The sequence below is a fragment of the Somniosus microcephalus genome, unplaced genomic scaffold (genome assembly GCF_052327205.1).
Source record: "Somniosus microcephalus isolate GS21.2 unplaced genomic scaffold, FLI_Smic_1.0 unresolved_chr1, whole genome shotgun sequence".
NCBI lineage: Eukaryota > Metazoa > Chordata > Chondrichthyes > Squaliformes > Somniosidae > Somniosus > Somniosus microcephalus.
Window position 1 is genome coordinate 160,379,068 of NW_028225179.1, and position 23,544 is coordinate 160,402,611.

The window sequence follows — 23,544 nt, forward strand, 5'->3', positions numbered from 1 at the left end:
CTTCGAAAGCATTGCCTGTGTGTTGAATGGTTTCATTACATATCCATGTTTAGATGTTAGTTATATCTCATGTATGTAACGAGGTGCATTTCTTTCTTTTGTCTTTCTCAGTTTTACTCCAACCCAATGCAACTGATTTGTATTGTTTCATTGACTTCGTGCAAGTGTGGCATTATTAAACACGGAGCTTGGACGCTACATCCTGACTCCATGTCGTTATTGAAAGGAGTTTGGCTGGCTGTCTAACTGCGTAGACACATACACGTAGGGAGGACAGTACAATCAGTGTTGGGGCCTCAGCTATTTACAATCTATATTAATGACCTAGATGAAGGGACCCAGTGTAATGTATCCAAGTTTGCTGATGATACAAAGCTAGGTGGGACAGTAAGATGTGATGAGAACACAGAGGCTGTAACAGGATAGAGATAGTGAAGTGGTGTATTTGAAATAAACACGCGACACCAGGTCTGTGTTCGAAGATTCAAGCAGTCTTTATTCGCACCGGTGGGGGGACAACCTGCTATCTGTCTAGCCAGGCTTCTCTCCGCTGATACAAAGTTTTAAGCAGCCTTTTATACAACATAGAGCAGAACTTACATCAACGCCGCCTACAATCACGTGACATTAAGGTACCGCCTTCATTACCGGAAAAGCATATGATCGTTATCACCGCAAGCTGTGATTGTAACTATGACCTTTGCTCATGCCAGGTGAGGTCTCGCCAACATTGTACTTCTGATTCATTGTCCTGCTTTCCTGCCCCTCTGGGCCTTTTTACTTCCAACTCATTGTCCTACTTTCCTGCCCCTCTGGGCCTTTTTACTTCCAACTCATTGTCCTACTTTCCTGCCCCTCTGGGCCTTTTTACTTCCAACTCATTGTCCTACTTTCCTGCCAGAGCAGAACTTACATCCTCTGAGCCTCTTATGGTTCAACGTCTGGCTATTTGCAATTGTCTCCAAGTGACACAGCTTGCTGTCGTTAATCATTCTAATACTACTGCAAAATCAACATGTTATTCTTTAGCGTTAACTTGACTGCCAGTTAAGCAACTTAGAACAGCTTACTCCTGCAAAAAGGCTTATTAGCTCATTCGGTTCCCGAGACCCATTCTTAACCCTTTAATTACAGCAGAGCTTGAAAGCCCCACTTCAATAGACTAAGTGAGTGAACAGTAAGGTGGCAGATGGAGTATAATGTAGGGAAATGTGAGGTTATTCACTTTGGTAGGAAGAATAGAAAAACAGAATATTTTTTAAATGGTGAGAAACTTTCAAATGTTGGTGTTCAGAGAGATTTGGGTGTCCTCGGGCAAGAATCACAGAAAGCTAGCATGCAGGTACAGCAAACAATGAGGAAGGCAAATGGCATGTTGGCCTTTATTGCAAGGGGGTTGGAGTATAAGAGTAAGGAAGTCTTGCAACAATTGTACAGGGCCTTGGTGAGACCACACCTGGAGTACTGTGCACAGTTCTGGTCTCCTTATCTAAGGAAGGATATACTTGCCTTGGAGGCGGTGCAACGAAGGTTCACTAGATTGATTCCTGGGGTGAGAGGGCTGTCCTGTGATGAGAGAGAGATTGTGTAGAATGGGCCTCTACTCTCGAGTTTAGAAGAATGAGAGGTGAGCTCATTGAAACATACAAGATTCTGAGGGGGATTGACAGGGTAGAGGCTGAGAGGTTGTTTCCCCTGGCTGGAGTGTCTAGAACTAGGGGCATAGTCTCAGGATAAGGGTAAGGCCATTTAAGACTTAGATGAGGAGGAATTTCTTCACTCGGAGGGTTGTGAATCTTTGGAATTCTCTGCCCCAGAGGGCTGTGAATGCTGAGTCTTTGAGTATATTCAAGGCAGAGATAGATTTTTGGACTCTAGGGGAATCAAGGGATGTGGAGATGGGTGGGAAAGTGGAGTTGAGGTCGATGATCAGCCATGATGTTATTGAATGGCGGAGCAGGCTCGAGGGGCCGTGTGGTGGAGCAGGCTCGAGGGGCCGTGTGGCGGAGCGGGCTCGAGGGGCCGTGTGGCGGAGCGGGCTCGAGGGGCCGTCTCCTTCTTATGTTCTTATGTACAAGATGCACTGCAGAAACTCGCCAAGGCCTCTTCAACAGCACCTCCCAAACCCGCGATCTCTACCGCCTAGAAGGACAAGGGCAGCAGGCGCATGGGAACACCACCACCTCCAAGTTACCCACCATCCTGACTTGGAAATATATCGGCTGTTCCTTCATTGTTGCTGGGTCAAAATCCTGGAACTCCCTCCCTAACAACACTGTGGGAGAACCTTCACCACACAGACTGCAGCGTTTTAAGAAGGCGGCTCAGCAACACCTTCAGGGCAATTAGGGATGGGCAGTAAATGCTGGCCTCGCCAGCGACCCCCACATCCCAGGATTGAATTTTTAAAAAAATCCAGAAGACACTTTTTCAACATGGAATGTTCGCACTTCTATGAAAAAAGAATAAGAAACGTACTTGAAGGGGGCGGAACACGAGGAAGGTTGAAAATATTTGTGAACAAAATGAAGTAAATCATGAAGTAATGGTTAAATGAAGTCAGAATTTTTTTTTATTTTTTTTTTTAACCTGTAGATTTTAGGATCGCCAGAGATCTGTTTAAAAAAAAAAAAAATGAAAAGAAACTTTGTCTGATTTCCGAGCGGCCTCCAGCGGGTGTTTGAAGAGCAGCTGGTTCGGTAGCTCAACGCGCCCACACTCCGCCCATTTGTATCTGAAAATTACAATCCGGGTCCTCTGTACTTCACGGGTCCCCGGTTTGTAAGTGACGTTGTTTCCCCCTGAAACAGGCGGGTGTTCCCGCTGCCCATCTCAGGATCCTACCCAAGGTGGCGATGGCTGAAGCTCCAGTATAAACTTTAGTGCCATTTCCAGGCGACTCTCACTCCGGTTACACCAGGCGGGGGCTCTTAAAATCAGCCCATTAGTTCAGGATAGGAACAGGAAGAGGCCATTCAGCCCCTCGAGCCTGTTCCACCATTCAGTGAGATCATGGCTGATCTGTGACCTAATTCCATACACCCGCCTTTGGCCCATATCCCTTAATACCTTTGGTTAACAAAAATCTATCAATCTCAGGATTAAAATTAACAATTGACCCAGCAGCAATTGCAGTTTGTGGAAAAGAGTTCCAAACTTCTACCACCCTTTGTGTGTCGAAATGTTTCCTAATTTCACTCCTGAAAAGCTTGGCCATGATTTTTAATGGACCTGTTAGTGACCTTTAACCCCGCAGATCGTCAGCGGTGCGGAGTTTTTCCTGTCATTCAATCCCGGATTGAAGATGGGAAAGATTCTCTCAGTGAAAGTGTGGGTGAAAGTGTGGAGATGGGACATGTTGTCCGCATTGTAAAATGACACCTGTCCACCCTCATAGTCCAGGTACACCCCGATCTTCCGGGGATCCACACTTGGGATGAGGCAGGTCTCATAGGGGGTGGTGAGGGCAACATAGACACTTCCGTGTCTCAGACCCACAATCCAGTATCCGGTCTCAGGTTTCCGGTCAATTTCCCCTTTCCTCCCGGCAGACTCTCGGGTCACTCCCACAAACCACAGAGTCTTGTTCCCCACCTCCACCTCCCAGTAGTATCTCCCTGATGTGAATCCCTCCGATCCCAAGATATAGAGCCAGAGATCAAACCTCTCCGGGGTGTCAGGGAGCGGCTGCCGTTTGTCTCCGTGTCTCACACTGGTCCGGTCCCCAGACAGGATGAGCTGGGGATGGGCTGTGTTCGGATCCAGAGTCAGAGAGGCTGGAGCTGGGGGAAAGTTAAAATAACACAGTCAGTGAGTTAGTTTCTTGCTGTGATTTATTCAAACTCTTTCCTTTATAAAGTGCCCACTCGGGCTCTGGGTTGTATTCATGGAATCTGCTGCCACTCCAGGGTTTATGACCTAGGGGATTGGATTCCCATGGATTGGAGGGTAGCTAATGTAACCCCAATATTTAAAAAAGGTGGTAGAGAGAAAATGGGGAATTACAGACCAGTAAGCCTGACATCGGTAGTGGGAAAAATGCTAGAGTCTATTATAAAAGATGTAATAGCAGAGCACTTGGAAAACAGTGACAGGATCGGACAAAGTCAACATGGATTTACAAAAGGTAAATCATGCTTGACTAATCTACTGGAATTTTTTGAGGATGTAACTGGTAGAATAGGTAAGGGAGAACCAGTGGATGTGGTGTATTTGGACTTTCAGAAGGTTCTCGATAAGGTCCCGCATAAGAGATTGGCGTGTAAAGTTAATCACATGGGATTGGGGGTAAGGTACTGACTTGGATAGAGAACTGGTTGGCAGACAGGAAGCAAAGAGTTGGAATAAACGGGTCTTTTTCCGAATGGCAGTCAGTGACTAATGGGGTACCGCAGGGATCGGTGCTAGGACCCCAGCTATTCACAATGTATATTAATGATCTAGACGAGGGAACTAGATGTAATATCTCCAAATTTGCAGACAACACAAAGCTGGGTGGGCATGTGTGCTGTGAGGAGGTTGCGGAGAAACTCCAGTGTGATTTGGACAGGTTGGGTGATTGGGCAGATGCATAGCAGATGCAGTATAATGTGGATAAATGTGAGGTTATCCACTTCGGTGGCAAAAACAGGAAGACAGATTATTATCTGAACGGCAATAGATTGGGAAGTGCAACGAGACCTCAGTGTCCTTGTGCACCACTTGAAGGTAAGCATGCAGGTGCAGCAGGCGGTTAATAAGGCAAATGGTATGTTGGCCTTCATTGCAAGAGGATGTCTTGCTGCAGTTGTACGGGGCCTTGGTGAGACCACACCTCGAGTCTTGTGTGCAGTTTTGGTCGCCTTATCTGGGGAATGATGTTCAGGGATGAGAATTCCACAGGTTCAGGCAGTTGAGGCCAATTCATTAAATATATTCAAGAAGGAGTTAGATATATTTCTTAAGGCTAAAAGGATCAAGGGATATGGGGAGAAAGCAGGGACAGGGTACTGAATTTGGATGATCAACCATGATCTCATTAAATGGCGGAACAGGCTCAAGGGGTCGAATGGCCTACTCCTCCTATCTTCTATGTTTCTACGTAGATCATCAGGCTCTGGGGATTTATCAGCCTTCAATCTCGTCAATTTCCCTAACACCATTTCCCTACAAATACTGATTTCATTCAGTTCCTCCCTCTCATTAGACCCTATGTTCCCCGACATGCCAGGAGGTTATTTGTGTCCTCCTTTGTGAAGACAGAACCAAAGTATGTATTTAATTGGTCAGAAATTTCTTTGTTCCCCATTATAAATTCCCCTGATTCTGACTGCAAAGGACCTACGCTTGACTTCACCAATGTTTTTCTCTTCTCTCTTCACATATCTGTAGAAGCTTTCACAGTCAGTTTTTATGTTCCCTGCAAGCTTACTCTCGTACTCTATTTCCCCCTCTTAATTAATCCTTTTGTCTTCCTTTGCTGAATCCTAAACTGCTCCCAATCCTCAGGTTTGCTGCTTTTTCTGGCCAATTTATATGTCCTCTCCTTGGAGCTTATGCTATTCCTAACTCCCCTTGTTAGCCAAGGTTGCGCCACCTTTTTTGCTTTATTTTTATGCCAGACAGGGATGAACAAATTCTGTAGTTCATCCATGCGATCTTTAAATGTTTGCCATTACCTATCCACCGTCAACCCTTTAAGTAACGTTCCCCAATCCATCCTAGCCAACTCGCGCCTCATACCATCGTAGTTTCCTTTGTTTAAATTCAGGACCCTAGTCTCTGAGTCAACTACTTCACACTCCATCGTAATGAAGAATTCTATCATTATGATCGCTCCTCCCCAAGGGGCCTCGCACAAGATTGCTAATCAATTCTTTCTCATTACATAATACCCAGTCTAAGATGGCCTGATCTCTAGTTGGTTCCTCGACAAATTGGTCCAGGAAACCATCCCGTATATACTCTAGGAATTCCTCCTCCACAGTATATTGTTACTAATTTGGTTAGCCCAATCTATATGTAGATTAAAGTCACCCACGATAACTGTTGTGTCCTTATTGCACGCGTCTCTAATTTCCCGTTTAATGCCATCCCCAACCTCAGCATTACTTTTTGGAGGACTGCATACAACTCCCACTAACGTTTTCTACCCCTTGGTATTTCTGAGCTCTACCCATACAGATTCCATATCATCAGAGCTAATATCCTTCCATTACTATTGTGTTAATCTCTTTAACCAGCAATGCTACCCCACCTCCTTTTCCTTTTTGCCTGTCCTTCCTGAATATTGTATAGCCCTGGATGTTGAGCCATGTCTCCGTAATCCCAATTATATCATATCCATTTACATCCATTTGCGCAGCTACTTCATCCACCTTATTACGAATTCTCCTCGCATTAAGACACAGCCTTCAGGGTTGTTTTTGTAACACACTTATTCCTTTTAGAAATATTATTTGCTGTGGCCTTGTTTGATTTACACCCTTGATTTCTCTGCCTTCCACTTTTGCTTTTCTCCTTCCTGTCTTTTGCTTCTATCCTTGCTTAACATAAGAACATAAGAAATAGGAGCAGGAGTAGGCCAATCGGCCCCTCAAGCCTGCTCCGCCATTCAATAAGATCATGGCTGATCTGATCCTAACCGCCAATCTACTATCACAGAACCATCTCCTGAATCTAACAGAATTAGACACACGAAATAGGAGCAGGATCAGGCTCCACGACCCACAGGGCCATGACCGATCCGAACCTAGACTCATGTCCAAATTCCCTATCCTCCGTCTGCCTGCACAGGGTGAGGGGGGAGAGAGCGCGCGGGGGGGGGGGGGGCAGAGAGTGCGCGCACGGGGGGGGGGGGGGGGCAGAGAGTGCGCGCACGGGGGGGGGGGGGGGGGGGGGGCCCCAGAGTGCGCGCACGGGGGGGGGGGGGGGGCAGAGTGCGCGCACGGGGGGGGGGGGATGGGAGGGGGGGAGGCGCGCGCGGGGGGGGGGACAGGGAAGGGGAAAGCGCGCGCGGTGGGGGGAGGGGAGAGCGCGCGGGGGGGGGGGCGGGTGGGGAGCGCGCGGGGGGGGGAGGGAGGGGGGGAGAGAGTGGGGGGGGGAGAAAAGAGAGCGGGGTGGGGGGAGGGGAGAGAGTACCCCACTAGTCACTGCCTGCCACTCGGAAAAAGACCCGTTTATTCCAACTCTTTGCTTTCTGTCTGCCAACCAGTTCTCCATCCAAGTCAATACCTTGCCCCCAATCCCATGTGCCTTAACTTTACACACTAATCTCTTATGTGGGACCTTATCGAAAGCCTTCTGAAAGTCCAAATACACCACATCCACTGGATTTCCCTTATCTATTTTACCAGTTACATCCTCAAAAAGTTCCAGTAGATTAGTCAAGCATGACTTACCTTTTGTAAATCCTGTTGACTTTGTCCGATCCTGTCACTGTTTTCCAAGTGCTCTGCTATTACATCTTTTATAATGGACTCTAGCATTTTCCCCACTACCGATGTCAGGCTTACCGGTCTGTAATTCGTTTTCTCTCTACCACCTTTTTTGAATAGTGGGGTAACATTAGCTACCCTCCAATCCATGGGTACTGTTCCAGATTCTATCGAATGTTGGAAGATGATCAGCAATGCATCTACTATTTCTAGGGCCACTTCCTTAAGTACCCTAGGATGTAGATTATCAGGCCCTGGGGATTTATCGGCCTTCAATCCCGTCAATTTCCCTAACACCATTTCCCTACAAATGCTGATTTCATTCAGTTCCTTCCTTTCATCAGACCCTATGTTCCCCGACATCTCTGGGAGGTTATTTGTGTCCTCCTTTGTGAAGACAGAACCAAATATGTATTTAATTGGTCTGCCGTTTCTTTGTTCCCCATTATAAATTCCCCTGATTCTGACTGCAAGGGACCTAAACTTGACTTCACCAATCTTTTTCTCTTCACATATCTATAAAAGCTTTGAGTCAGTTTTTATGTTCCCTGCAAGCTTACTCTCATATTCTATTTGCTTTCCTAATGGCTTGCTGCACCTGCACATTCAGTTTCAGTGACTCATGTACAAGTCCAAAGATGTGCGGGTTAGGTTGATTGGCTATGATAAATTGACCCTTAGTGTTAGGGGGATTAAATACGTGGGGTTATGGGGATAGGGTGGGATATGTGTTGGTGTAGGGGTTACGGGGATCGGGTGGGATATGTGTCGGTGCAGGCTCGATGGGCCGAAATGGCCTCTATCTGCACTGTGGGGTTTCTGTGATTTCTGTGAAGGGCACCCAGGTCCCTTTGAACATCTGCATTCCCCAATTTTTCACCATTTGCATTCCCCAATTTTTCACCATTTAGGAAATACTCTCCCGATCTGTTTTTTCTACCAAGGTGGATAACTTCACATTTATCCACATTATATTCCATCTGCCATGTTCTCGCCCTGTCGAGATCCCCTTGAAGCCTCTTCACATCCTCTTCACAACTGACACTGCCACTTAGCTTTGTATCATCAGCAAATTTGGAAATGTTACATTTAGTCCCCTCATCCAAATCATTGATATAGATTGTGAATAGCTGGGGCCCAAGCACCGATCCTTGTGGTACCACACTAGTCACAGCCTGCCATCCTGAAAAAGACCACTTTATCCTACTCTTTGTTTTCTGTCTGTTAACCAATTCTCAATCCATGCTAGTATATTACCCCCAATTCCATGTGCCCTAATTTTGCTCACCAACCTCTTGTGTGGGACATTATCGAAGGCCTTCTGAAAATCCAGATACACCACATCTACCGGTTCCCCTTTGTCTACTCCACTAGTTACATCCTCAAAGAACTCCAATGGGTTTGTCAAACAGGATTTCCCTTTCATAAATCCACGTTGACTCTGCCTAATCTTACTATTAGTTTCTAAGTGCCCAGTTATTGCATCCTTTATAATAGAGTCCAGCATTTCCCCAACTACGGACTATACTCACTGTCACAGAGCATGTCATCTGTGACCTTTATTAGGTCCACTTTGGGGCTATGACAGGGATGAAAATCTGGTTAGTGTGGTTGAAACATGCAGTTGTGGCAAAATGGCCAGGGATTTCAAAAGTGATCGCACGTTCAAGTACTTTGTAGAAGAAAGTAAGGTTGGAGATCAAGTGCAAGGACAGAGGGATAGAGGGTGGGTAATTTTGAGGAAGGGTGTGGTGACATTGGATTTGAAAAGGAGCTGGATAGGACGTGAGGAGAGGGAACCATTTACAATGTGAGCTAGTATGGAAACCAGGAAGAGAAGTTGGGTGGGCAGCAGTTTAGTGGGAATGGGGTCAATGGAGCAGGAGGTGGGTCCAGCAGAGAATACAATCTCAGTAAGACAGGCAGCCTGGCTTCTGATTGGCTACTCGCACCATTGATATGTAAAATAAAGAGAATAATGCAGCGAGAAAATAAAAATACCAAACATTGAACCGAATGTTGATGTTTTATCCAGTAGGAATATTGGTATAAAATATCAGAACATACATTGATGTGAATTTAAGAACTGAAGTAAGAACTGTGAATAACTCAAAGCAGATCAGAGAAAGTGGGTGAGAGTCTAGGTGGAAGTGAGTGATGATGGGATTAGTGTCACTGTGTGAAGCTGCTTTCAAAGGTGATGCGATGACTTTCTAGCCTGGTTCTAAACTCGGGTTTAAGCAGCTGTTTTCAAAGGCCACAAGGAAAGTACTGTTGTGAGTAAAATATTTCACAGGTAGGACAGAGTCCAGCATAAGGGATGGGTTGGAAATAAATACACTGCAATTACATCTGAAGGAGAAACTGACATTTCTAATGCTCCTGACAAATGTCTCAAAGCACTTCACACAATGTATTATTTTGAAGTGTATTTTCTGCTGTGATATAGGGCAGGGTGTCCAATAGGGCAGGGGGTCCAAATTAGACCTCCCCTCTCCTCAGCCCTCACAATTCCACTCTCCAAGCCCAGGCAGCTCAGTCCTATTTGGGTTTACAGTTTTTGCCAGCTTCTTATCAAACTCTCTCTTGAAACTGCTGATACCCTCAGACAACTCTGCCTCCCTTACTTTCCATACCCTCCCCATAAACTATTTGGGAGTGATTTACGTCTCACTATCGCCCGGATTTAAAGCGTAAACGGAGCAGTAAAGAGACAAAAATCACACGCAGTGCTTCCCACCTGGTTCCCACCAAAGCCCGCCGGGATATGGTGTCGCAGCCGCGAAATAGGAATCCAGCACAAGGAGTTCGTTCTCTCCGGTGTCCTGGACAATATTTGTCCCTCAACCAACATCACCAAAACTGGCCATCTGGTCATTATCACATTGCTATTTGTGGGAGCTTGCTGTGCAGAAATTGGGTGTGGCGTTTCCTACATTACAACAGTGACTACACTTTAAAAACTCTTGTTGTAAAGTGCTTTGGGACGTCCTGAAAGGTACGATATCAAAACACGTTCTTCCTTTTTTCCCTCTTTCATAATAGTTTCTCTGTGGCCAGGAGGTGCATGAATTATGCTGCCTGCTGCTGGTCAATCCTTGGTTTTCCAGCCACCCACCGTATTTTCCTGTAACCTCCCCCACCGTCCCAACCCACTCCGCCCACCTTTAAACAGCTCCTGCTCACTTGCCTCCAGGGAGGATTTGGCGGATTTCCTGTCTCCCGCCTCCACCCTCAAGGTCCACCGAGCACCTTCCCACGCTCCAAATCCGTGGGCAACTCGCCAGCAATATTGTACTGAAGCCCAACCCTGAGAATGGATTGGGCCTCTGACCAATTTCATGGAGCGAGCAGTGGGCTCACTGACTCACTGCCTGCCCGATCAATGGGGTCACTCAAAAACCCAACCTCGCTCAATCCAAACTGCCTTTTCACCCTCCCTTTTCTCAGTTTGAGACTATCCCTACTTTGTTGTAGACTCTGTGACTGTGTTAAACCTGTGGATGTTTATCTTCTCTCTGCGGTTTAGGATCTTGAATACTTCAGTAAGATCACCACAAGCCCTCCCTTATCCAGAGCAAAGATTCCTGACTTCCAGACTAGACACGGACATCAGTGATCATTTAATCTGGGCTCTGGGAGCCGGCTTAAGCTCTTCTCATCTGGATTTATAAATCAGGAAAAGGAATGTAAGACTTTTACCGGGGTTAATGGCATCTATCATTTCTCTCCACGCTGTGTACTGTAAAGGGCCGTTGAACTTTCCAATAGACAGGGCGCCATCTGCTACTGACAGTACTTGACCTTCCTCACTAATCCTGTAAATATTGAACAGTTGATGTTATAAATCGACATTAAACACTTTTGAGTTCTTTTACCAAACTGTGCAGAGTTTCAGTAAAGAGCATGTCCTACCTCCTCTTCCGACAAGCTTCCTCCTGAAATAAATAAAACACAAACAGTGAGGAGGATAGTAAAAGACTTCAGGAGGACACAGACAGGCTGGTGAAATGAGCAGACACAGGGCAGGTAGAATTTAACACAGAGAAGTGTGAAGTGATGCATTTTGGAAGGAAGAATGAGGAGAGGCAAAATAAACTAAATGGTACAATTTTAAATGTGGTGCAGGAACAGAGACCTGGGGGATCACATTCACAAATCGCCGAGATAATTGGCAAATAAGAGAGTGGGGATTTTTTAACAATGACGTCTGACGATCTGGAATGCACTGACCGACAGGCTGGAGGAAGCAGATTCCATAGTGATTTTCAAACGGGAATTGGAGATACACTTAGAAAGGGAAAATTGCAGGGCTATGGGGAAAGAGCAGGGGGGAGTGGGTCTAATTGCACAGCTCTTTCAAAAAGCCAGCACAGGCACAATGGGCCTTTTGTGCTGTGGGATTCTATGATTGTAAGTAGTTGAAAAGCCTGATTTGTGTGTCAGATACTGGAACTCAACATCAGTGTCACTCACAGACACAGTGACTCTCACACCCACCGCACCAGACACACCCACACACTCACAACATGGAACTGTAACTGGATTGCAATGAGAGTCCCAGGAGAATATTAAACTTGCGCAACACAGAAATAATTACAAGCAAAATATCAAGATCAGGACAACTCATTCCCGGGAGGTTGCAGGCATTCCCGGGAATCTGCGGACAGTGTGGAAGCCGGTTAGTTCAGTGACAACAACAGAACCGTCCGGGAATAGACTAAACAATCGGTTTAAATCAGTTTAGAATTATTCAGCAAATGCTGCATTTATTTCAGTTATCATCGGTTATTTTGTGACTGTGTGAAGTTTCACTGAACTGACCCGCAATATAATCCTCACCTTCAGAAATGTCAGCCCGTCTTTTTGCTCCATCTGTTTCTGCAACTTTGAGAGTTTCTCCTGAATAGAATTTAAATTCTCTTGAATTTCTCGGAGGTTTTTCTCCATTGTTTCTAGAATCTCCCCCTCCTGTTCCCTGAGATCTCTGATTAAACGCTGCTCTTTCTCACTGAGAATCTGGTGCATTTTAGCGAACTCGGATGTGATGTGGGTCTGCAGACTGCTCGACTGTTCCTACCAAATGAAATGTGAAACATAATTAATGTACCGCGATAAAGGGAACAAAACTAACCGAGATCCCTGAAAATCAGCACAGGGAGACCTTACCCTAACTGCGGAAATCTGCTGTTTCTGTTTTAATTCCATTTCTAGAACCGCCGATTTCTTCTCTGTGAGAGAATCTAAGGAAGATTTCAGCTGATCCTGGGATTGGGAGAGAAAAAATCACAGAATAAAAGTGTTAGACCATGAAAATGTAATAAAATAATCAGGTGATGAAATCTGCTCCCTTTTACCTTGTAGATTCCAACAGCTTCTTTAATGGGCATGAAGCGGTGCTCTCTGTGTTCCCGCGCATCTCTACAAATCACACAGATCAATTTCTTGTCAGTTTCACAAAACAGCTTCAGTTCTTCCTGATGTTCCTCACAGTGAAGTTTACTTTCCTTCTCTTTCGGATTCAGGGTTAATTTTCGCGCTTTCTCGGCCAGACTCGCTAAGGCCCGACTGACTCTCAGGTTTATTTCCGGAAACTCCTCTCTACATTCCGGGCAGGAGTTTGTCTCCTTCTTTTCCCAACACTGTGTGATACAGGAGTGGCAGAAGTTGTGCCCACACTCCAGTGTTACTGGATCGGTGAAGAAATCCAGACAAATGGGACAATTTAAATCCTCTGTGAAACTCTCCGCCTCGTGTCTGGAAGCCATGATTCAGTTTCAGTACTTCCTGATTCAAACTGCTGGGGTCGTGTTTCTGTGGGCGCAGCCTCCCCGGTTCCCAGTCTGAGATCACTCTTCAACGACAACAACTTGCATTTATATTGCGCCTTTTACTTAGTAAGACGTCCCAAGGCGGTTCAGAGCAGCGCTAGCAGTACATTCCAGATCACAACAACTCGTTCTTCAAAAAATTTAGTGCCTCTGGTTCTTCTGCCAATCACCATAAATCTGAAACAAAATTTGATACCGAGTCACATAAGGTAATATTAGGACAGGTGACCAAAAGCTTGGTCAAAGAGGTAGGTTTTAAGGAGCGTCTTAGAGGAGGAGAGAGAGGTCGAGAGGCTGGAAGGTTAAGGTAGAGAATTCAAGAGCTTAGGGCCCAGGCAGCTGAAGGCAAAGCCGCCAATGGTGGAGCGATTAAAATCCGGGATGTGCAAGAGTCCAGGATTGGAGGAGTGCAGAGAATTTAAATTCAGTAATTAAATAAATCTCAAATAAAAAGCTACTGTCAGTAATGGCGACCATGAAACTACCAGATTGTCATAAAACCATCTGGTTCACTAATGTCCTTTCAGGAAGGAAATCTGCCATCCTTACCCGGTCTGGCCGATATGGAACTCCAGGCCCACAGCAATGTGATTGACTCAGAATTGCCCCTGAAATGGCCAAGCAAGCCACTCAGTTGTACCAAACCGCTACCAAGAATTATACTAAGAATAAAACCGGACGGACCACCCGCCATTGACCTACGCTCCGGACACGACAAAGGCACACACAGCCCAGTCGCCCCTGCAAAGTCCTCCTTGCTAACAGCTGGGGACTTGTGCCCAAATAGGGAGAACTGTCCCACAGACTAGTCAAGAAACAGCCCGACATAGTCAAACTCACAGAATCAGACCTTTCAGCCAATGTCCCAGTCTCCTCCATCACCATCCCTGGGTATCGGAGTGGCCCTGGGAGTCCTCAACATTGATTCAGGACCCCATGAAGTCTCATGGCATCAGGTCATGCCTGGGCAAGGAAACCTCCTGCTGATTAACACCTACCGCCCTCCCTCAGCTGATGAATCAGTAACGTCAGTGTTCTCGCTCAGGCCAACATTCCCAGCATCGAAGCTTTGACCACGCTCGATCAGCTCCGATGGACGGGTCACATCGTCCGCATGCCCAATACGAGACTCCCAAAACAAGCGCTCTACTCGGAGCTCCGACGCGGCAAGAGAGCCCCAGGTGGACACCCTCAAAGCCTCCTTGAAAAAGTGCAACATCCCCACTGACACCTGGGAATCCCTGGCTCAAGACTGCACAAAGTGGAGGAGAAGCATCCGGGAAGGTGCTGAACACCTCGAGTCTCTTCACCGGGAGCAAGCGGAAGCCAATTGCAAGGAGCGCACGTCAACCCAAGCACCCCACCCACCCGGCCCTTCAACCACCGTCTGTCCCACCTGTGACAGAGACTGTAGGTCCCACATTGGACTCATCAGTCACCTGAGAACTCATTTTTAATGTGGAAGCAAGTCATCCTCGGTTCCGAGGGACTGCCTAAGAACGCCTCCATGTTGAACACCTCTTTGAAGAGACAGTGAGTATAGCGAGGGCACAGAATGTACTCTGGGTGGGGGACTTCAATAACCATCACCAAGAGTGATTTGGTAGGACCACCACTGGCTGAGCTGGCCAAGTCCTGAAGGACAGAACTGCCAGACTGGGCCTGTAGCAGGTGGTGAAACAACCAACACAAGGGAAAAACCGACTTGACCTCATCCTCACCAATCTACCTGTCGCAGATAGAAATATAAAGATAGGAGCAGGAGTAGGCCATTCGGCCCCTCGAGCCTGCTCTGCCATTCAATGAGATCATGGCTGATCATCCAAATTCAGTACCCTGTTCCTGCTTTCTCCGCATATCCCTTGATCCATTTAGCCTTAAGAAATATCTCTAACTCCTTCTTGAATATATTTAATGAATTGGCCTCTACTGCCTTCTTTGGTAGAGAATTCCACAGGTTCACCACTCTCTGGGTGAAAAAATTCCTCCTCATCTCTGTCCTAAATGGCCTACCCCTTATCCTTAGACTGTGACCCCCTGGTTCTGGACTCCCCGACCATCAGGAACATCCTTCCAGCATCTAGTCTGTCCAGTCCTGTTAGAATTTTATATGTTTCAATGAGATCCCCTCTCATTCTTCTAAACTCCAGCGAGTACAAGCCCAATCGACCCAATCTCTCCTCATACATCATTCCTGCCATCCCAGGTATCAGCCTGGTGAATCTTCGCTGCACTCCTTCCATGGCAAGAACATCCTTCCTCAGATAAGGCGACCAAAACTGCACACAATACTCAAGATGTGGTCTCACCAAGGCCCTGTACAACTGCAGCAAGATATCCTTGTTCCTGTACTCAAACCCTCTCGCTACGAAGGCCAACATACCATTTGCCTTCTTAACCGCCTGCTGCACCTGCATGCTTATCTTCAGCGACTGGTGCACAAGAACACCCAGGTCTCGTTGCACTTCACCGTCTCCCAATCTATTGCCATTCAGATAATAATCTGCCTTCCTGTTTTTGACACCAAAGTGGATAACCTCACATTTATCCACGTTATATTGCATCTGCCATGCTTCTGCCCAATCACCCAACCTGTCCAAATCATCCTGGAGTTTCTTGGCATCCTCCTCACAGCACACACGCCCACCCAGCTTTTTGTCGTCTGCAAACCTGGAGATATTACATCTAGTTCCCTTGTCTAGATCATTAATATATATTGTGAATAGCTGGACTCTGTCTGCAGAGTCTGTGTCTAAATCAGAAGGTGGTGTCAGAATTGCCGAGCGCTGCTTGGTGTGTTTACTGAGACACAGACCAGGGAGGGTCCAGGCTGGATTGCTGGTGAGACACACTATATGGAGCAGAGAGACAGTGGAGGTGCAGAGATGGATCTTAGGATACCAGGGCTCGGGGTGCGGAAGGATCAGCCGGGGGCCTGTTTCTCCCGCTATCTGGTGACTTGGCATTGGGTGGATCTTTGTTGAAAATGGGTCCGGCTTCTTTTCCACAGCTCATTAATTGCTAATTACATAAATTTCTAGGCTGACACAGGAACAGGAGTAGGCCATTCAGCCCCTCGAGCCTCTTCCGCCATTTATTAGATATTGGTTGGTCTGCATCTTAACTCCATTTCACTTGGTTATAAAAGGGCAACATTTCAAGTTTGCAGATGACACAAAACTCAGACAGGCAGTAAACAGTGAGGAGGATAGTAATACATTTCAGGGAGGATATAGACAGACTGGTGAAATGGGCAGACACATGGCAGATGCAATTCAACACTGTGTGAAATGATGCATTTCGGTAGGAAGAATGGGGAGAGGCAATATAAAATAAATGGTCCAATTTTAAAGGGGGTGCAGGAAGAGAGAGACCTGGGGGTGTTTGTACAGAAATCTTTGAAGGTGGCAGGACAAGGTGAGATGGCTGCTAAATAATAGACAGTATCCTGAGCTTTATAAACAGAGTCATAGATTACAATAGCAAGGAAGTTATGCTGAACCTTCCTAAATCACTGGTTCGGCCCCAGCTGGAGTATTGTGTCCAATTCTGGGAAATACAGTTTACTGGACTGGTACCAGGGATGCGGGACTTCAGTTACGTGGAGAGACTAGAGAAGGGCTGTGGGGAAAGGGCAGTGGAGTGGGATTAATTGTTTCGCTCTTTCAAAGAGCTGGCACAGGCACGAAGGGCCGAGTGACCGCCTCCTGTGCTGTGTGATTCTGTGAAATATTGACCCGGGCACTGGGGAGAACTCCAAGGACGCCTGAAAATGGCGCGAGCCAATTGGGCGCCAGACATTGGTCCCTAAATCTGTCCCTCACTGCGCCCATTTTACCCCACAAACCGGGACAACCAGGTCGAATTTCTACCCCATTAACCACAAGCACAGGGTCAACTTCCACATCAACCATACAAAACCCTCCACTAACACCATCAACTCCAAGGCTGTTATATACCCAAAGGACATTAAATCCTGGAGGCATTTATCCTCTGAGCCAATGGGGGCCTTCCCCCCTCCCCCTCCAGGGGGATCACTGTCCTTGTGAACCTTCAGAGACAGTCACCACTTCTTGGGCCGTTTTTAATGGGGAATTCTTTCCTGCGGCAGTGATATCCTGCCAGCAGGTGCTGGCGGTGCACTTTGTAACAATGAAAGACTTGCGATCAAACAGCGTCTCAACCCAGCCCAGAAACTCACTGCACCCGCAATGCGTTACTCGCAAGTGAAGTAGCCGTGGTTAGCGAGGAAAATGCAGCAGTCATTTTACACACAGCAAGATCCCACAGAGAGCCAATGAGATGAATGACCAGTTAATCTCTCTTTGGTGGTGCTGGTTGAGGGAGGAATGTTGGCCTGGACACCGGGAGAACTCCCCGGCTCCTCTTTGCCGCAGGATCTGAATCACCCACTTGAGGCAGACGCGGCCTTGGATTAACATCTCACCTGAAGGGCAGCCCCTCTGCCCATTAGCAGACTGAGCGAGTTGTGGGAACAGGAGTGGGCCATTCAGCCCCTGGAGAGTTTTCCACCTTTCAATGAGATTGGGGCTGATCTGCACCTCAACTCCATTTACCCGCCTTCGCTACAAAGATCAAACCTTCCTCGCAAACAGTGGACAACCATCCACCGCCCCAGAACCGCTCATGGTCGATGCTGCCACCTTCTCCATAGATGGAAGATTAAAGCATCTCCATCCTGTGACTGTGGAGCTCCTAATCAGACCCTGGAGCCCATCATTGAGCGCTGCCCGCAGAGGAAATTCACAGGCAGCCTACAAGATATCCGCTGTTACACCGCAAGCTTAGGCCTGGTTATCTGACTGAGATATTGACATTTGATTTGCTATTACAGGTAGACTACCCTTTATCCGGACTTCCGAAAACCGAAACCCTCTAAAAACCGAAGGTTTTTTTCGTTCAGCGTAAGTCGTGCGTACGAACGATAAAACCTTCGGTTTTTAGAGGGTTCCGGTTTCGGAAGTTCGGATAAAGGGTAAGTCGTGCGCACGACCCCCCGCCGACCCCCCCGGCCCCGACAACCGCCAACCCCCCCCGCGGACCCCGCCGGCCCCGACCCCTCCCGCGGACCCCGACAACCGCCGACCCCCCCCGCGGACCCCGCCGGCCCCGACCCCCGCCGACCCCGACTGACTTACGCTGAGCGTCAGCGTAAGTCGTGCGCACGACCCCCCGCCGACCCACCTTCCGAAATCCGAAATTCTCCTTTATCCGAAACTCGGCTGGTCCCGAGGTTTTCGGATAAAGGATAGTCTACCTGTACCATACGGGAGATGAAGAATGCCCTGTATCCGACATCAGAGAATAGAATCAGTAAAATTTATGGCCCAGAAGGAGGCCTTTCGACACATCGTGTCTGTGCCGCCCGGAAAGATCCATCCCGCCTAATCCCACTTTCCAGCTCAGATTCAGATTAGATTTATTTGCCACATGCAACAAGTCCAATGGAATGCTTGTTCCCCGTAGGGACGCGTCAGCTATGCATACAGCGCCGCGTTCAGAGTCAATACAATGGCTTCCCGTGGCAGTGGGAACACGATGTCCCTCAGCCGCTCCCTCCTCCTCCTCACCGCGGCCTCCTCCTCACTGTTGCCGGCTCCACGTGTGGTGGCCTGCTTCTCCTGCTCCGGCCACCATGCCTGGCTCCCCTCCCCCCAGTCGGACTGCGAGTTACCCGAAATGGAGCCGCCGGCCGACGTGCTGCAGCTTGTCGTTGAGTCTGCTGCTGCAGTTTGTCGTTGAGTCTGCTGCTGCCGCTCGTTGCGCTGCGCTCCTCTGCCCGACTCGCCGAACACATCGTCGGGATGTGAATGTTCCAATGCGGCCTCCTCCTCACCGTCGCCGGCTCCACGTTCCACGGCCCGGGGCCTACTTCTCCCTCTCCCGGGTCGGCCTATGGCCGCCATGTTCGGCTCCCCTCCTCCCAGTCGGAATTCCTTCCCGCGGAGCCGCTGCACTGCCTCTGCCCGACTCGCCGAGCACCTCGCTCCGGTTGCGGGAGCGAGCGGCGAGAGCTGGCCGCCCGAAACAGGGAGAACGATCTCAGCACCGGGCCGTCACGGCCGCCATCTTGACTAGTTGGAGCACATCGGCCGGCAGCTCCTCGGCGGGAAGGAATTCCGACTGGGAGGAGGGGAGCCGAGCATGGCGGCCATAGGCCGACCCGGGAGAAGTAGGCCCCGGGTCGTGGAACGTGGACTAGCTCCTGGGCTTCCGGAGAAAACAGCCCAACCTGACCAAATATTGCTCCCACACTGACCTATTGTACACACGTACATCACAGCAGGAGACACCTCGCCCGCTCACAGGAACAAAGAATGACGCCCCTTAAAAAATAAATATTTAAACCCAACCGGCCAGTTCCGAGCGCGAGCCTCTGTCAACCCAAATCATCGCCGCAAACCCCGCCTCCCGGCGGCGCTGATTGGCCAGTGGCGGCCAGTTGAGGTGATCCCGGAGAAGCGGATTGGCCGGAGCGACTGTCACTCAGAGTGAGGGGCGGGTTCCCGGGCGGGGCCTCAGTGGGAGTCGGACGCGGAGCTCGGGCAATGACGCCGCGCTGGACTCTGGTCTCGGCCAGTTGGAGCGGCTCATGGCGGCCGCCGCCTGGTTTTATACTCGGGGGTTTATTTCAAACTTTGGATTCTTGTTGTTTGGTGAGCGAGCTGGACAGTCGCTTCTTCACCGATAACCTGCTGACCAGAGAGGACTGGGGTAAGGAGGAGGGATAGGGGTAAGGAGGAGGAGGAGGAGGGGGACTGGGGTAAGGAGGAGGAGGAGGAGGAGGAGGGGGACTGGGGTAAGGAGGAGGAGGAGGAGGAGGAGGGGGACTGGGGTAAGGAGGAGGAGGAGGAGGAGGACTGGGGTAAGGAGGAGGAGGAGGAGGGGGACAAGGAGGAGGAGGAGGAGGAGGGGGACTGGGGGAGGAGGAGGAGGAGGAGGGGGACTGGGGGGAGGAGGAGGAGGAGGAGGGGGACTGGGGGGAGGAGGAGGAGGGGGACTGGGGGGAGGAGGAGGAGGGGGACTGGGGGGAGGAGGAGAAGGAGGAGGAGGAGGGGAGGAGACTGGGGTAAGGAGGAGGGGAGGAGACTGGGGTAAGGAGGAGGGGAGGAGACTGGGGTAAGGAGGAGGGGAGGAGACTGGGGTAAGGAGGAGGGGAGGAGACTGGGGTAAGGAGGAGGGGAGGAGACTGGGGTAAGGAGGAGGGGAGGAGACTGGGGTAAGGAGGAGGGGAGGAGACTGGGGTAAGGAGGAGGGGGAGACTGGGTAGGAGGAGGGGGGACTGGGTAAGGAGGGGGACTAGGGTAAGGAGGAGGAGGGGGGACTGGGTAAGGAGGAGGAGGGGGGACTAGGGTAAGGAGGAGGAGGGGGGACTAGGGTAAGGAGGAGGAGGGGGGACTAGGGTAAGGAGGAGGGGGGACTAGGGTAAGGAGGAGGGGGGGACTAGGGTAAGGAGGGAGGGGGACTAGGGTAAGGAGGAGGAGGGACTAGGGTAAGGAGGAGGAGGGGGGACTAGGGTAAGGAGGAGGAGGGGGGGACTAGGGTAAGGAGGAGGAGGGGGGACTAGGGTAAGGAGGAGGAGGGGGGACTAGGGTAAGGAGGAGGAGGGGGACTAGGGTAAGGAGGAGGAGGAGGGGGGACTAGGGTAAGGAGGAGGAGGAGGGGGGACTAGGGTAAGGAGGAGGAGGGGGGACTGGGGTAAGGAGGAGGAGGAAGGGGGACTGGGGTAAGGAGGAGGAGGAGGAGGGGGGACTGGGGTGAGGAGGAGGGGGGACTAGGGTAAGGAGGAGGAGGAGGGGGGACTGGGGTAAGGAGGAGGAGGAAGGGGGACTGGGGTAAGGAGGAGGAGGAGGAAGGGGGACTGGGGTAAGGAGGAGGAGGAGGAGGGGGGACTGGGTAAGGAGGAGGAGGAGAAGGAGGAGGAGGAGAAGGAGGAGGAGGGGAGGAGACTGGGGTAAGGAGGAGGAGGGGAGACTGGGGTAAGGAGGAGGGGAGACTGGGGTAAGGAGGAGGGGAGGAGACTGGGGTAAGGAGGAGAAGGGGAGACTGGGGTAAGGAGGAGGGGGGGAGACTGGGGTAAGGAGGAGGGGGGGAGACTGGGGTGAGGAGGGGGGGAGACTGGGGTGAGGAGGGGGGGAGACTGGGGTAAGGAGGAGGGGAGACTGGGGTAAGGAGGAGGGGAGGAGACTGGGGTAAGGAGGAGGGGGGGAGACTGGGGTGAGGAGGGGGGAGACTGGGGTGAGGAGGGGGGGAGACTGGGGTGAGGAGGGGGGAGACTGGGGTGAGGGGGGGGGAGACTGGGGTGAGGAGGGGGGGAGACTGGGGTGAGGAGGGGGGGAGACTGGGGTAAGGAGGAGGGGGAGACTGGGGTAAGGAGGAGGGAGACTGGGGTAAGGAGGAGGAGGGGTAGGAGGAGGGAGACTGGGGTAAGGAGGAGGGAGGAGACTGGGGTAAGGAGGAGGAGGGGAGACTGGGGTAAGGAGGAGGAGGGGAGACTGGGGTAAGGAGGAGGGGGGGAGACTGGGGTGAGGAGGGGGGGAGACTGGGGTAAGGAGGAGGGGAGGAGACTGGGGTGAGGAGGAGGGGAGGAGACGGGTAAGGAGGAGGAGGGGAGACTGGGGTAAGGAGGAGGAGGGGGGACTAGGGTAAGGAGGAGGAGGGGGGGACTAGGGTAAGGAGGAGGAGGGGGGACTAGGGTAAGGAGGAGGGGGGGACTAGGGTAAGGAGGAGGGGGGACTAGGGTAAGGAGGAGGAGGGACTAGGGTAAGGAGGAGGAGGGGGGACTAGGGTAAGGAGGAGGAGGGGGGACTAGGGTAAGGAGGAGGAGGGGGGACTAGGGTAAGGAGGAGGAGGAGGGGGGACTAGGGTAAGGAGGAGGAGGGGGGACTGGGGTAAGGAGGAGGAGGAAGGGGGACTGGGGTAAGGAGGAGGAGGAGAAGGGGGACTGGGGTAAGGAGGAGGGGGGACTAGGGTAAGGAGGAGGGGGGACTAGGGTAAGGAGGAGGGGGGACTAGGGTAAGGAGGAGGGGGGACTAGGGTAAGGAGGAGGAGGGACTAGGGTAAGGAGGAGGAGGGGGGACTAGGGTAAGGAGGAGGAGGGGGGACTAGGGTAAGGAGGAGGAGGGGGGGACTGGGGTAAGGAGGAGGAGGAAGGGGGACTGGGGTAAGGAGGAGGAGGAGGGGGACTGGGGTAAGGAGGAGGGGGGACTAGGGTAAGGAGGAGGAGGGATTAGGGTAAGGAGGAGGAGGGGGGACTAGGGTAAGGAGGAGGGGGGACTGGGGTAAGGAGGAGGAGGAGGGGGACTGGGGTAAGGAGGAGGAGGGGGGACTGGGGTAAGGAGGAGGAGGAGGGGGGACTGGGGTAAGGAGGAGGAGGAAGGGGGACTGGGGTAAGGAGGAGGGGGGACTAGGTAAGGAGGAGGAGGGATTAGGGTAAGGAGGAGGAGGGGGGACTAGGGTAAGGAGGAGGAGGGGGACTAGGGTAAGGAGGAGGAGGGGGGACTGGGGTAAGGAGGAGGAGGAAGGGGGACTGGGGTAAGGAGGAGGAGGAGGGGGGACTGGGGTAAGGAGGTGGAGGAAGGGGGACTGGGGTGAGGAGGAGGAGGGGGGACTGGGGTAAGGAGGAGGGGGGGACTGGGGTGAGGAGGAGGAGGGGGACTGGGGTAAGGAGGAGGAGGAGGGGGGACTGGGGTAAGGAGGAGGAGGAGGGGGGACTGGGTAAGGAGGAGGAGGAGGGGGACTGGGGTAAGGAGGAGGAGGAGGGGGGACTGGGGTAAGGAGGAGGAGGAAGGGGGACTGGGTAAGGAGGAGGAGGAGGGGGGACTGGGGTAAGGAGGAGGAGGGGGGGACTAGGGTGAGGAGGAGGAGGAGGAGGGGGGACTGGGGTAAGGAGGAGGAGGAGGAGGGGGGACTGGGGTAAGGAGGAGGAGGAAGGGGGACTGGGGTAAGGAGGAGGAGGAAGGGGGACTGGGGTAAGGAGGAGGAGGAAGGGGGACTGGGGTAAGGAGGAGGAGGAAGGGGGACTGGGGTAAGGAGGAGGAGGAAGGGGGACTGGGGTAAGGAGGAGGAGGAAGGGGGACTGGGGTAAGGAGGAGGAGGAGGGGGGACTGGGGTAAGGAGGAGGAGGGGGACTGGGGTAAGGAGGAGGAGGAAGGGGGACTGGGTAAGGAGGAGGAGGAAGGGGGACTGGGGTAAGGAGGAGGAGGAGGGGGGACTGGGGTAAGGAGGAGGAGGAAGGGGGACTGGGGTAAGGAGGAGGAGGAAGGGGGACTGGGGTA

The 23,544-nt window shown here is 50.8% G+C and overlaps 1 protein-coding gene across 5 annotated transcripts; it reads right to left on the bottom strand.

The window, feature by feature from the left end:
• Nucleotides 1–471: 471 nt before the first annotated feature.
• LOC147096395 (zinc-binding protein A33-like) lies at nucleotides 472–19,699 on the bottom strand. Of its 5 annotated transcripts, none has more exons than XM_085975160.1 (7): nucleotides 19,621–19,699; nucleotides 12,773–13,423; nucleotides 12,585–12,680; nucleotides 12,258–12,491; nucleotides 11,331–11,353; nucleotides 11,118–11,233; nucleotides 472–3,782 (listed from the first exon to the last, which is right to left on the bottom strand). In XM_085975160.1, exons 2-7 carry the CDS (start codon nucleotides 13,181–13,183, stop codon nucleotides 3,235–3,237), a joined length of 1,428 nt encoding a protein of 475 aa, XP_085831286.1. In that variant the 5' UTR covers nucleotides 13,184–13,423; nucleotides 19,621–19,699; the 3' UTR covers nucleotides 472–3,234. The 5 variants fall into 5 exon arrangements, with proteins under 5 accessions (XP_085831286.1, XP_085831285.1, XP_085831282.1 ...); XM_085975159.1 differs by having other exon boundaries at nucleotides 19,544–19,685; XM_085975156.1 differs by having other exon boundaries at nucleotides 19,527–19,685.
• Nucleotides 19,700–23,544: the final 3,845 nt, after the last annotated feature.

Coding starts and splice junctions, on each gene's coding strand:
- LOC147096395 (XM_085975160.1), bottom strand. CDS start 13,183: ATGGCTTCCAGACACGAGGCGGAGAGTTTCACAGAGGATTTAAATTGT. Junction 12,681..12,772: donor AAGCTGTTGGAATCTACAAG/GTAAAAGGGAGC, acceptor TCCCAATCCCAG/GATCAGCTGAAATCTTCCTT. Junction 12,492..12,584: donor AGCAGATTTCCGCAGTTAGG/GTAAGGTCTCCC, acceptor TTCATTTGGTAG/GAACAGTCGAGCAGTCTGCA.